The sequence below is a fragment of the Chenopodium album genome, chromosome 15 (genome assembly GCF_948465745.1).
Source record: "Chenopodium album chromosome 15, dcCheAlbu1.1, whole genome shotgun sequence".
NCBI lineage: Eukaryota > Viridiplantae > Streptophyta > Magnoliopsida > Caryophyllales > Amaranthaceae > Chenopodium > Chenopodium album.
In genome coordinates, this window is record NC_137848.1 from 52,188,560 (window position 1) to 52,204,089 (window position 15,530).

The window sequence follows — 15,530 nt, forward strand, 5'->3', positions numbered from 1 at the left end:
AATTCAGGTCGGATTAGTAACAAGTCGGGTTAAATTCAGGTTTTGATGTGTTAAAATGGGTTTGGGTCAATTTCGATTCAAGTCGGGTTCGGTTCAGGTCAATAATTTACGGGTTATATTCGGGTCGGGTCTTCTCCAAGTCGGTTCATGTTCGGGTTCGGGTCTTACATACTCGGGTCTTGGGTTGGTTTCAGGTCGGGTTTGGGTCGCCATTTTTTCGGGTTCAGATGGGTCGGTTAATAATCGAGTTCGGGTCGGTATTTCGGATCGAGTCAGATTTTGACAGCTCTAAGTATAACAATCATTGTATTGTATGTAATTATTGAGGAGAGACACCAACTAAGAATAGGAAATTTAATGAAGGGTCGATACATGAGCGTACAATTGTACGCGGTTCACTATTAACATGTACTTTGTATATACTCCTTATTAGCAACATTTAACTATTTAAGAGTAAAATTAATAAATCTTTAGATAGAGTACGTACTTCTTCTGTTTTCTTATACTTGCAATATAATACATATGGTATTTGAGCAAGCTGTCAAAAGCTAACATGACACGACAACCTGATACGAACCTGACACGAAATAAACGAGTTTGATTCAAGAATTCTCAACCCGTTTAATAAACCGGGTCGACACGAACTCGACACAAAATTAAACGGGTTAGGTTTGAGTCAAAATTTTCTATCCGAAACCGACACGCATAACCCGATTACATAAATGGGTTGAACGACATCGTGTTAACTCGACACGCTTAACCAGTTTATTAAGTAATACAAAAAAATGATATTTTTTAATTCTAAACTTTTAGTTTTGTAAAAAAACACTGACGTCGTTCATAAATGTTGTTAAATTTTGGCGGTTTAATTTGGCGGAAAAATGAAAAATTTTAACTTTTCAACATTTGGAGGATTCTAGATACCTAGGCTTAGTGTCTTACCTTACATCTATTTAAGAGTTTCACCTATCTTCAGTTCATCAAATTCAAGCTATCTAGCTTCCACGGTTGTCATTTAAAGATTGAATTGGGACAATATAATTCTTATGTATGTTTTTGTTGTTAAAACCACTAGCTTTAAACTTTTGTAGTTGTTAAAACTAACTTTAAATTCTTGAATCTTTAATGGTGTATGTCTTTTTAATTTTTTGGTTGAATATTAATTAGTTTATTATTTAGTTATATGGGTAAAAGGTTACTCGGGCAACTCGTTTAATAAACGGGTTAGGTTTCGATCAAGGGTTTTCAACCCGTTTAATAAACGGGTTAGATTTGGGTCAAGGATTTTTCATCCCGTTTAACATTAACACTAACACGAATCCAACACGACACGACCCGTTTGACAGCCCTACCATTGGGCACTTTTTTTGGGAGTTGATTAGAATATGAAAGCAAGTGATGAATTTTTTATCAATATAATTCTAACACCAAACTGAATAGAGAAGGGTTAGGTACAATATTAATTATTTTTTGATTAATTTGTCCATTTACATTACCTAATCTCTTCCTCAAAGTGTATGCCATGAAGGTGTATCACAAATAGAAGAAAACTTAGGAAATACAAATTACATACAAAACAAAATTAAGATGGAGTAACTCTCGAAAATAATTTCAGGATACTTGTCCTCGAACCCCCATTGGAAACCACATTGTTCCCCGAACCTGCAACTAGCCCTTGAACTTCAACCCCGAGCCCATAATGGGTCGTTTGTATGAGGCAAATAGATTCAAGATACAATCTAATAGTAGAGCCGATCATAAGTAAGACAAGGTTAATTAATTAGTTGGAACAAAATAGGACCATATAAGTTTGCGTGTCATAATGGATTTAACTAATTTTTATTAATTGGTCCATCAAATCATTAATCTTTTCAAACTAATTAGTTAAATAAAGTGTTACACAAGTGTATATATATGTATCTATTAAAAATATAATAAAATAAATATAAAGAGGACATATTTATGTTGTATACGTAGTGTATATAAGATGAGACAAGATAAACTAAAGAAGAGGAAATTGACGTGCACATATACAAACAAACAAGTGATGAAAAGCTCAAGGATAACATCAAATAATACTAGTAATAACAATAACAACAACAATAAAGAGGAACTAGGTAACGCAAAATAAAATAGACCACGGAAGATCTCGTATAGCATAGCACGTTCATATAATGATACAATGTACCATGTAATAAGTATGTTACAAATGGTTCTTCAATCCTTCATGCTTTTCCTTTTGGGCGTAACATCCCAGTTAAAAAATATCGGTGGTCCGTCATCCTTCGAGACTCGAAAATTCAGCTTCATTGACGGCCACCATATCACAATAATGGCAACGGTAAGAAGGAGAACCTCAACAAATTTCTTTGTCTTCATCGTTGTATTTTTTCTGCTATAATAAGAAAATGACTTTTTTCTTTTAATTAATCGGAGCTCCTATACTATGGCTTGGTTTCCTTTTTATAACCCTACAAAATGCCAATATCCTATGCCCATTATTGTGACATAGTGGAGTACCATGCGTTCTTAATAATGCAACTAATTTAACCATTTGCATTACATTTATATTTTTTTTTCCTTGTATTTATAGGTAATTATAAGAAGAAAAAAAAAAATAGGGGATATAAATAACGTGCAATAACATGTTCACCACATCCTTTTTATTATATTAATGCAACAACCAAGTCAAATATTCAAAAGCACGAGTAAAAGAGCTCCTAAAAGTACACATATAACTATATAAGTCATTAACCTCGTCCCCTTCTTGTCAAGGAAATAGTAACATTAGTTACAATAGTCTCTTCTTTGGCCAATAAAGCAAGAACGCTTTTTCTATATCTTCGGAAAACCTCGTCAATAATTGCTTCCCCAAAATGACTACTGATTAAGGTTTCAGCCACGGCTCTCATACATGATGCTTGTAAATTCATAGTATCATCGCGACTTGTACTGTCAATCTTATGATCATCATTCGAATCCCAACTAACCACTTTGAAGGTATGAACGTCATTCAGAGCAAAAGATCCTTCCTTAGCCACTAGATACTCGAGTTCTGAGGGTGATGGTGTATAAATTGGAATGTTGAACGTGTTTAGTTTCTCTTCTTCTATGTAACCCTGGACAATATATATGTTATGTAAAATTAAAGGTGTCAAAAGCTAATCTGACCGACCCAACCCGATAAAAACCCGATTTAGATTTCAACTCGCATAGATATAATAATTTAGCATGACTCGAATTTAAAATCGACCCACCCTGACTCAATCGACCCAAACATCTGAATTGACACCTCTACGTAAAATTAATTGCATGATACCGATGAATAATTAAGCTACTATTACACGTACAAATAATTATATATCCTAATTAATTAATAATTGGTTAATATTTAAAAAAGAAGGGTGTAGATGTATATACCTCATAAACCATATCGCTGAGAACCTTAGCAAGATGGTCCCACATGTAAGCAGATTCCTTGCTATAACATGGATCATTGTTCTGTCTTCCTAATAAAGTTAGAACCATTTTTCCTCCAACTACCACTTCCTTGGAACGACAATGCAAGAACATCGAAAAGTCTTTTGTAAATTGGTCATAGTAACTATTAATCACTTTTGCAGGGCTTGTTTTTGACATGTAAATGTTTCTCTTATTCTCTTCTATCCCTTCCGGTACCTACAAATGATCAAACTTTCACGCCGTAAGTACAAGTGTAGCAATCAAATCAACACAAATCGAACACTTCCTTCATCTCTTAAAGGTTTTTTTTTTTTTTTAATCCAATATTGGGTGCATCCAATAACATATCAATATAAATACTTTCAAAGGAATTATGTTTGATAGAGTATATAAACCAATCATAAATTTCAACTAAGGGTTCAAATCTCATCCATCCTCCTTTTAAGTGGCCTAGAATTTCTTTCGTGCTGAGTATAATAGGCCCAAGCTGTATCCAAATTTTAAGCCAATTCAAACAAGCTCTCATGTTAAGGGGCGTATGTGGTAAATTATATAAATTGATTTTATAAGATCAGACTTCAACCATTAGCTTTAGTTTTGGGTTGAATTGTTCCTTTAACAATGTTTTGTACGTTCCTTCCCCCGCTCCCACCCCACCCCACCCCCCCCCCCCCCCACCCCCCCCAAAAAAAAAAAAAAAAAAAATTGACAAACTATTTAAAAAAGGATAAATCACCTGAGATAGCCAGTGAAGGCTAGTAGAAGAGTGCACAAAATGCAAGCTATTGGTAGGAAAAAGTCTACCATAGAAAGAGCCAGGAACACCATTAACAAAGCAATGTCCATAATCATCTCCCATTTCTTGCTTAAGCTTATCCTTAAAACTTGTTACCGACCTAAACACAGTGTTGTAGTCATTCCCTGGAAGATCATTCAAGCAAATATGGTACTCTTGAGGGCCGCCATGTCCGAGTTCTCGACGAGCCTTATCAACGGTTTCTATGAGCCCATAGACCACGCCGCTCAAGCAGTTTTGCTCGGAAGAAGAACATCCCAAGTCTGCTATGCATAAGGTTGTTGGATGTTCCATGCAATAGAACTCCCTTATGACATTTTCTCTCTTGGATTTTGACATTGATAGTATCTGCCTCTGCAAAAAGAAAAAACAAAAAAAATAAATAAATAAATAAAATAAATAAATAAATAAATACTATCACTAATTAGTAATTAGTGATACTTGGTAAAATTAAATGTACTAATATTATCATATGAACTAGAAATATGATGTGCGAGTATAACTCGGGCATTATTAGCCAAAATATTATTCAATGTGTTACAATCTTTGCATATGGAATAATAATTAAGACAGTGTGACAGTAAGATTATGCGGGTTCAAATATCATTCACCCTTCTCTTTGAAATGAAAATTAGTGTTGGGTATAATATGAGAAGACCTATATTGCAATCTCATTTCTAGTCCAAGCGCTCTGATGTGAAGGGTCGTGATAGAATATACAAAGTAAAATTTTGAGATTCAACCATTGGTTTAAGTTTTAGGTTGAGTTATAATTTTACTCACCAAATGATTGATGTAATAATGTTTTTCATTCATAAAATTCAATGACAATGGACCATTATTTAAAAAAAAAATAAAAAAAAAAATAAATTAATGTCATTTTACTTTATTCCAAAAATCCGAATTATAACAGATAATAATCGAATAATGGGGCAAGTAAAATGAGAATAATGAACGAGAATAGTAAGTACAAATAATGTAACATTATTCCTATCAAGATTATTTCAAAGAAATTACCGCCGTTAACGCGGTGTTCGAATAACTGTGTCCATCAATCCCCTCTTTCATGCGAAGCACCTGCATTATCTCAGCTTCCCTCACCATCCTCACGCTCTAGATCTTTTTAATGTTTATATTTCGTAGTTTTCTCGAGGATTTATATAGTTGCATTGAGGTATGTTTATCCTTTTTAGTCTATATATAAATATTCAATTTTTTTGTAATAAAAAAAATATCACTTCACCTTTTTTTTTTCCTTACCAATAATAAAGATAGTCAATTTGAATTGTTGTCAAATTAAACCAACTTGAAAGTTTACTTAATCAAATTTATTCAAACGTTGCTCCAATAATAATGATCCAATTCAATTTTGGACTACACGGAGTACGAAATACATGATAATTATAGTTATGTAACGAGTATGTATGGTGTATGACTGTACGATTGTATAATATCAATATTAAACTTAATTATTTCCCCAAAAAAAACATTAAACTTAATTCAATTAGATTGATTAAATAATGTATTCGATCCAAAAAATGGCATACATATGAGAGGTTGTTATATACACTTGGGTGTACGGTACACCCAAAGAAATTTGTTTGCTCATTTGACGATAAAATAAGCAATAATCATCGTCTCATCGAAATAAGCAGATAAAACCCTTAATTACACCGTACACCCGAATGTATATAACAATTTCTACATACATATAGGCCAAGGCCTATATAACTAGAAACAAAAAGACATGTTTTTGACAAGTACTTACATAATTAGTCTCCCTTCTCACCCTCTTGAGTGATTAATTCATCATAATCAAATACACAAAAGAGTCATTTACGGCGGCTAGTTAACCGTTGAAACTTCAGCAATAATGATTGTCAAAATATATGACCTTGTGCTTTATGTTTCATTAGATAACAAACATATAACAATCATGTCTCATAAGCTCTAAACAATGAAAATTTAGTAAAGTGAACATAATTTAATGGGGCAGAAAATTAACAAAAGGGACGAAGCTAAAGGAGTACAATTTTATTCTATGTACGGTTTTACAATAGTATTTCATTATTCGTTTATTAGAAACTGTACAAACAAAATCATTAAAAATAAAAAAATTAAAAAAAAGTACAATAAATATTGTAATTTACCATAAAATGAATATTAATGCCTAAATTTATAGTACAATTAATTAATGTGAGATGGAAGGAGATAACAAAAAAAAAATGAAATAATAATACTTTTTGATAATATCCTACTCCCTCCAAAGAACGACCCATTTGGCCTAATTTTAGTCCCAAAAATAATGACCCATTTGTTTTTCCCAACATCTATTAAAAACACTAAATTACCAATATATTCTCAAATATTTTTGTCATGTAGCTCCTTCTCCCTATTTTACCCTTGTATTTTTTCAGACCTTTGTGCCATCTCTCTAAGTATTAATTGCAAATTATTGTTGACTTGTGTTTTCCCATACATTTGTACTTGCAAATTAAGTTTCTTAATACCCGCGAAATCAACCCAAATGGGTCGTTCTTTCGGAGACGGAGGGAGTATATAGTATTTTATATTATTATGTAACATTTCTTATTCTTTACCACTATAATTTTTAATTTTATTTAAATTATTATTATTTGACAACATTCCCTAAATATAAGACCAAAACTTTTCCCTCAAATATAGTACTCCCTGCGTTTTTTTATAAACTAGAGTTGGGATTTTCCATTATTCAATATCATCATTGACTTAATTTTTTTTACCAATATATAATATATAAATATGATCATATAATTGTTGTTGGATTTGTCATAATGTCTACTTTTATAAAATAATTTTTTCACATCTTTTACTAACTTCTAATTAAAGATATATTTGGTCAACGTTGTGGCTCGGCAAATGTGCAAAATCCAACTCTAACTTATAAAAAAACTGAGGGAGTAGCAAACTAAAAAAAAAACAACAATTTTTTTGGCGGGAAAATTTTTTATAAGGTGATAACACATGTAATTAGAGAAAATTATGAGGGTTACTTTACTATATAAGTATAGATATGAGTATAACAATTGAATTCTAATAAATTCCATTAAAACGAATCAAACAAGATTCAACACAATTATGTTATATTTTACTCCGCATATGTTAAGAGTTTTGAAACGAAGGGGATAGCATAACTATGTTATATTTTACTCTGTCCACTTTTTTTTTTTCTTTCAATTTTTTTTAAGGCCAAAGTGATGCAAAACGGAGTTATGCGATAGCGAATGCTTTCACTTTATGATGAAACAAGATTCCTTCATTGGCTTTCGACTGATTAAAGAAAAACAATACATGGTATCCTACTGAGGAAGTAGAAATGGAGAAATAATGTCATGTATTTGTTGGTACATAACATGACAATTTGTAAATATTTTAAAAATTAACATTGGTATCACTGAGATGTGAAATATATCATTGTTATTACAATAGTACTGTAAATAGTTAAAATTACACTAAAGATTTTTACAATGATATACTTTTGAAGCTAATATATGTACCACTAAGTTGTGAAATTATGCCATTGAAATGTAATGGTATAATAGTAGTTGTAATAGTATTAAAATGACTATAGTGATACATAACTTTCCTCCCTTTAAAATGTCTCGTATCCTACTATCCTATCATACTGTTACAGCTGATGATAGCATTCATTGGGCTTAGAGAAAGAACTCTGCAATTCAAGTTTCCGCCGCAATCACTTCATGCGCTAGGATCTTCATGCACCCATTCATATCAAGGGATGACTGCTATTACACAGACACAGACTCTATCGTTCTTGTCAATCCTCTTCCAGATAACATAAAATCTTCCCATGTCTTAGGGTTGTTTAAATTAGAAGATAAAATCAAAGAAGGATTCTTTTTGGCGCTAAAAGCATATGGCTATATTTCAGAAGAAGACACAGATGTAATTAAGTTCAAAGAAGCTGCTAAACACCTGGTCGATCTTCCATATGGTTCAGAGAACAGCTCGCTAACCCTTCTCGTAGGATGCAAGTCAACATAAAATAACAATTCATGGTTGATTGGGACAGCCTGACTATTTATGTATACAATACTAAGTACAATATAAACTAGATTATTACAATGTATAAGTCTTATAAAATACTTATAAACAAGAATTTTACCTGTACAATGTAGGGCAGCGATGGATAACATCAATGTCGTGACGTGGTAGCAACAGGGCAGTGGCAGGACAAGAACAGTGCAAGACCAGGGCAGCAGCAGTACAGCGACATGACACGAACAGAACAAGATAATCAACAGTTTAGCTAAGCAACCATTTAAAGGGGAAACACTAATAAAAATTAACCAAAATAAGCTGGGGTGTAACCTTTGCAAGGGGCTGTAAAACAAACTAACACAGCCACGAGCGAATCAAATACAGTAGATAAGAGCATCCTTAAAACATTTGTATAAAATTCAGAATCATTGTTACCCGATTTGAGATTCGGTACAGGTTTTGCAACCTAATTTGTTAATTTTGAACATCCTTGACACAATTGTATAAATTTCATAAAAATATTTAATGTAATTTTTGTAGTTTGCACTTTGCAGTCAGCAGGGTGATTGGTGAATCTGTACAGAATCTAAATCCTACAAAAGATAACATAACTAAGACCCCCAAACTTAAAAGACTTCAGCAAGATGGGTGAATAAAGCTTAGTACAATCCAAAAATGCACTTTCAGATAACATCCTTCAACACAAATAGTTGATTTTCATGCAAAATGAGCCCTAAATTTCATGATCAAGAGCAAAACAACAAAACTTCACACACTATTACTCGGACTCTTCATCATACCTCAAGTACCTGTGTTGGACCCTCGACACTAGGACATGTGTATGACACTTGGACACTTATCTTAGTTCAAAATCACAGAATTTTTTCACAAAATGCCGAGTTAGACATTTAGACATGGGGTATCCAACAAGTCCGAGTAACTTAATTTCACAACACAAATTACCAAAAAATAAAAATAAAAAACGCCAATTAAGAATCAGCCTGCACTAAATAACTTGCACCTGCATTCATCCATTCGAACACACCTGCACTCGATCCCTCACAGTTGGCAGAGTCACACAAGACACACCAGTAATAGATCACTCACACAGGCACGAGATTACCTATGCTACTAGTTATAACACTTCTCATCAACTGATCAACACGCAATACACAGTATTTACTTCCAATATTTGGAAATTAAAAACCAGTTAAGAAAAAAGCTCACTACTAAAAATCTACAAAGCTAGCATTCAAAGAATGATCAATGTGACGTTTCAAAACCATGACAAACTTATTTTCATTTTGATAAATGACAATTATAGCAGCAAGCATAGATTCTTTCTGCAATTTGGCAGACAAAACTCGAAGAGCAGCTAATTAAGCCTACAACTGAACACATGTCAGAGCCAAAACATCAAAACACTTTGTTATGAAAGACTATCAAAGATGGAAACAGAAAATTACATAAAGAAGTCTGTTCTATTCTACAGACGCTCATTTTATTGCATACCAAATAACAACATGACCCTATATAAGATCATGGATACCAGCTGAATCTCAAGAGAGTAAACATAGAAATTTGGTACAGAAGGCAAAGTAGTTCAAACTTCAAAGACCGACACTAAACGCAATAGATGCATATGTCCCAAATGCGCTAAACAATCATACCCAAGCATATAAATTTTATACGTCTTTTACCTGCAATTTTAAACAATCAGTAATAGCACAACTAAACAAATCATATATTTCCAAGAATTCCATCTAAAAATTCATCACCAAGAACAAAGAAAGTGCGAGCAAGAGCCACATCTTAAAGTTCAAAGCCTTCAATGACTAGACCTTGACCTAAGAATATATACCACTATGGAGTGCAAATATGTTCAACTTTAACAATCAATGGGAACCAGAAATTGAACATTCGGAAGTTGAAACAAAGAAAATTACACTCGTCTAAGAGGACTTTTAAGTGTTTAGTGTGAGTGAAACAAGTCAAACAATAATACATATGCCATTAGGGTTCCAAAATTGAGGAATCATTTGGATTGGATTCATTAGCAGCATTAGTGCATTACAGGAAATCAGTCAATTCCTAGTTTTCATTGATTGTTACAAGCATCATTATAATCACAACTTGTTACATTACAAGACAAGATTTTTTAAACTTTTTGCCTGAATCACTCATTTCATATTCATCCTTAATATCAGTGTCATATATCTTTTATACCAGCAACTGAAAAGAGCTTCCTAGTTCATATATTCATAATTATGAAGCACTAATGCTTAATTTAAGAGTTCCATCCTACAAAAGACTTAACAGGGAATATGAACTACCAAAACCAATATGTCTGCGGATTAAAACCACAATGACTCCTCCATGAATCGTTAGTTGTAGATTGTATTTTCAGTACAAGCAATCCTATTTATAATAGAATTTAAAAAAAAAAAATTAAAAAAAAAAAAAAAATGCACACACAGATATACATACAGATCTGTTATTAGTGTAACAAATAATTAGTGGTTTGTACTCACATATACATTTAATTGCCTAACTTAACTTTTGACTTTTATCTAAGAATATAATAATCCCTCTTTAAAGTCAAATTTATATGCTTAAATAATATAACTAAATAATTAAGTATTCAGGTAGGAACCTAAATGACCAAACATAGAATGACCAGCAAAACCACATGATTTGATGCTCATATGATCGGACAATCACAGGCAATACATTCTATTTGAATATCCATATCCGTGTCTCATAGCAAAGGGTTCAAGAATGAAAATTGGTTTACTTTGTTTGGAAGAATAATTCATTAAATTGGACTCATAAATTTGAAGAATTAATGTTTTCTTGTTTCACCACATTACTTCTACCAGCAAGTTTTTCCCACTAGAACAAAAGGTTCTGATAAACTGGACAAAACTTGTCATCCGCACACTTATGCATTCAAACACAGCAATCATACAAGTCCCAACACAATACAAAACTACAGATAACCAACATCAAACTACCGATATACATAGCAAATTCTTCCGGCATATACAAAACCTATTGTTCGGTCCTTGTGGAAAACTATTCTCATTGAAGAAATAATATAAAGAGAAACAAATTTGTGCCTTGTAATTTGCAATAAATGAAAAAATAACACAAGGTAGTCATATTGCACTAAAGCAAAAGAAACTCCAGAGATAAAATTAGTTACAGTAGGGAAATGTTAATCACAAAGAACTGTGCTGAGACTCAAGGGAATTAAAGAGTGACAAAATTTCATCAATTTCTTTAAGTGATTGTTGGGTTGGTTTTAGTTAATAAGCCCAATTAACTGTTATAGACTGGATTCTACTGATTTAATTAAGCACAATTAATATTAATTTAAGGCTGAAAGCTTGAACATTTGATTGATTAAAGGTTGGATTACATAAGGATAGCCATAACTTGAGGTTATGAATCTCTCAGTAGCTTGAGGCTACAAATCTCCTAGCAACTTGAGGTTGCAACTCTCCAATTTTTCCTCACTAATTTCTGCCTACCCCCTAACTTACACATAGTAACTTACTTATACTAATGGTCAAGGTTCACCTTAAAGCTTACATGTGACTACTTAGCATAAATCGAAAAACAATAACATAAAAGAGGCAGATTGCCTTTCTTTCCTTCCCTTCTTCTTAATTAATTTTGTCTTCTACTTAATTGGAGTCTAGAGGCCTTGAAATGCTCCCTGCTTCTGCTACCCTTTGCTGTTGCTTGTTGACTTTCCTTCTAGCATAGACCCGAGTAGGTTGTGGCTGACCCGGATTACCAAATTACCCTTCTAAAGCTAGTTTATTACATTAACCAGGTAGATTAATTATGGTGTTGCCGAGGTCTTTTTATGCTCTTGATGATCATCAGTAGTTGCTTCACCATGTTTGGACTTGAATTGGGTATGATTTCTCATTTTTAACTGTTGATTACGATTTCTTATTCACAAACTATACGTCATTACAGTATTTTATTTTTGGGGAAGAGAAGTTTGCTTTATTTTTATTTTACTTTTTACATTGCAACTTCATGGGGAAGAACAAGTCACATGATCCACCATGCCCACACGTGATCCATCCGTCGACAACTCGGTTTAGGCCATGACTCTCTAGGTTTCCCTAACCAATTTCTGCCTACCCATTTATACTAAGGACTATTAATCCTAATAAACTAATATTACTAGAATACCTATACTACCCCTCCAGGTTAGTCTATTACATACCATACCAGAACAACTATAATATACAGCAAACCAAGAGAAGATTACTTAGTAGAGTAGTTGCTTTAAAATGAGAAATTATACTTCCAATGAGAAATTAGTTAGTGGGGCTGTTAATTGACGGTGGAGGATGAATATTATGTTTGCATTTATTGTTGGTAGGCGGTGGTTTATAGACGATTCAAGATAGGTCTTTGACTCTTAGTTCTTCCCTAACAAGTCTGATTTTACAAGAAATCAGAAATTATACTTCCATGTTCATACTCTAATTTTTTGAATTAAACATTAAGTCATTTACTGCTTACATTTTCTTCTTCAACTCTGATTTCCCCGTTGTTGACTTGTTGTCTTCATTAATCTGACGCCTCCTTTTACCCAAATCATATTGTCCCATTCTGAAATTTGTGCTATGATTTACTGAAACTATGTTGCAAGAATAAAGTCACTGTATTGGAGGGGTGATTTTCAAACTTAGAGGCATACGAAGGAGACAGACTATGATGGTTGAAATCAGAAATCAGAATAGAGTTTTTCAAACCCTTGTTAGTTGTTAGTCATTAACAATCGGCTGTGATATGCCGTGAACTCCAACTGGAGCTCCGTGTTCTGACGTGGCTGACCAGTCAGGCAATGTGTCCTAGTCAGTAGGTGGAATTTACAATGGCATCCTCAACTTAGTAGGGTAAAATATCAATAGTGACCCTAGATTAACAAGTTACAGCAATCAAGAAGATTAACTTGGATTTACCGCTACATTTCATTATTCATTCACAAGTTTCTTGAAAATAGAGTTGTTATGTCTTATTCAACCATAGACCAAGATTATTTAGTAGGACCTTGCCATGAAATGTGGATATCATGTTGGGTTCACTACTCACTAACACCATTCCCACTCATTTCTAACTTAGTCAATTATTAGTTTGTTGGTCAGTGGTCACTAACACCATTTCTGCTTATTTTTTTTGGGACCTATCTTGAGGGTTTGCTGGCATGCTGCTATATGAAAGAAGGTTATGAAGCGTGATTTTGATGTTCAAACAAACACCACTCTCCTACCCTCACTTCCTCCATTTCCCTTTTTTTTCTTTTCTTTCCACTATTCTTCCATTACTATCCTAGCCTTTCTAAATCTACTTTTAGCAGCTATAAATACTGTTTTTATTATAAACCGTAACATGTATCACAGGCTTCAAAGAAATTGAGGATTGTCCCACTATAAATTGACATAAACAACATAAGAACACAAACGGATTAGCAATTACCTATTTAGCAGCTCCAAAAAGTGGACAGAAAGGCCTTCAACTTTTCAACCAAAACTATTATCTCAGTACCACCCCAAGAATAGCTCTTTGTGTGATGGAAACCCTTCACCAGTACCAATCCAATTATAGGAACTCATACTTAGCTTATAACACATTTTTCTGAGCATTTCTAAAATATACCATGGTAAAATAAGGTCAAAGTTACTTCCTAAAAGCGTGTTTCACAGATATCTGCAGCTGTAAAATAGCAGCAATCCGCTCCACTACTCGCATTAAAGTCGAACCAAGTCCTCCTCCACTAGTGACTGCAGGTCATAAGATGCCCAAGATACCTACAATGGTAAAAATCCCTTACATTTAAATACATATAAATGAAAGCTAAGGAGGCACCAAGGCAATAAGAACTAATGAAAAAATTCATTACCCCTTAGTTGTTATGTGTTGTTACATGTCCCAAATTCTGATTGTTTCAGTCAGGTGAGGGGAGTTGCAAGTATAGAGTTATATCTTTCAATGAGAATTTGTAATCAACTCATATGTTGGGCCAAGCAAGCCATCAATCCGCTTCCAATACCAAAGGAGACATCAAATTTATAATTTTGTAAGATTCGGTGGTTGCAATTCACATGGACCATAATAGCAATTCAAATTTGTAATTTTTAAATGATTCTTCAATTCTAATACCAAATTCAATCCCTATTATGGTATGATTCCTAGTATGAACTTCATATCAAGGTCTAATTTGATAACTTATGAATTTCCAAATTAATCACAAGGTACTTGTGCCAAATTCAAACTAAATCTCTGTTATAATCTGGATTCTTAAGAGTTCATTTCAACAACTATAATGTACCTTCAAATGATAAACAAACAACCATGACAAATCCAAATCAGCAATTCAGTACCCAAAATCACGGACTTAACTAATCAAACACTAACAAAATTACAGATTATTTTAAAAAAAAAAATTACAGAAAATGATGAACACACTAACCTTGTACCAAAAAAACAGTTCACCAAAACCTGGCTTCACGAGTTCGAATCGACCAATGCCACCAATTTCAATCCGATTCATTCTATTTCGCCACCAGATTCAATCTTTTCTGTTACCGTCTTACCGGGATATAATTTTCCCAACTTAACAGTCAAATTCCTTAAATTAACCTTGACAATCTCTTTGGGGTATTTTTGTAATTACATGTGACTCACGCATGTCTCCCTCCTTTTGCTTTTAAATAGGTTAGATCCCGTGTCATGCACAGTGATCTATAATTATATACTTCTTACGGTTATTGAATATTGATTGAGAAGTATTATAAATTTATAATTATAAATTAGTTGAGGAATAATAAAAGCATGTGATATGTTGATTTGATATTTGCAATTTTTAATTGTAGTTTCTAATACACAACTAAAACAAAAGTAGGCAAAAAAATTTAGAAAGATTTGTGAAATCTTTTTATTTTAAATATAATACTGTAATTACTACGTGTTAATATGAAAAATATGTATAAAAAAATAATAAGTATTGTCTTTGTAAATAATTTGTTTCCTTAATTAATACGATGGAGTTTTTTTTTTTTTTTGAAAAAAAAATATATAATTAAGAACACACCACAAGATGACATGTGTCATTATTGGCGTGTTTTTTTAGTATAGACTACATAGATGAGGTCATGAGGCCAGTTCTTACAAAAAATATGCTCATCTATTTGCAATGTAGTTG

At 32.9% G+C, this 15,530-nt stretch overlaps 1 protein-coding gene and 1 long non-coding RNA gene across 3 annotated transcripts; both read right to left on the reverse strand.

Annotated features, from left to right (window-relative positions):
- Positions 1-2,750: 2,750 nt before the first annotated feature.
- LOC145581423 (S-adenosyl-L-methionine:benzoic acid/salicylic acid carboxyl methyltransferase 1-like) lies at positions 2,751-5,416 on the reverse strand. Its single transcript, XM_081638431.1, has 4 exons — positions 5,276-5,416; positions 4,199-4,612; positions 3,421-3,678; positions 2,751-3,119 (listed from the first exon to the last, which is right to left on the reverse strand). The coding sequence occupies exons 1-4, from the start codon at positions 5,360-5,362 to the stop codon at positions 2,751-2,753; spliced, it is 1,128 nt and encodes a 375-aa protein (XP_081494557.1). The 5' UTR covers positions 5,363-5,416.
- Positions 5,417-7,782: 2,366 nt separating this feature from the next.
- Positions 7,783-14,916, reverse strand: LOC145582561 (uncharacterized). Of its 2 annotated transcripts, XR_014099904.1 has the most exons (4): positions 14,799-14,915; positions 14,229-14,368; positions 13,805-14,136; positions 7,783-8,423 (listed from the first exon to the last, which is right to left on the reverse strand). It is a non-coding gene; the product is annotated as an uncharacterized LOC145582561 (long non-coding RNA). The 2 variants fall into 2 exon arrangements; XR_014099903.1 differs by lacking the exon at positions 14,229-14,368 and having other exon boundaries at positions 14,799-14,916.
- Between the last annotated feature and the right edge of the window lie 614 nt (positions 14,917-15,530).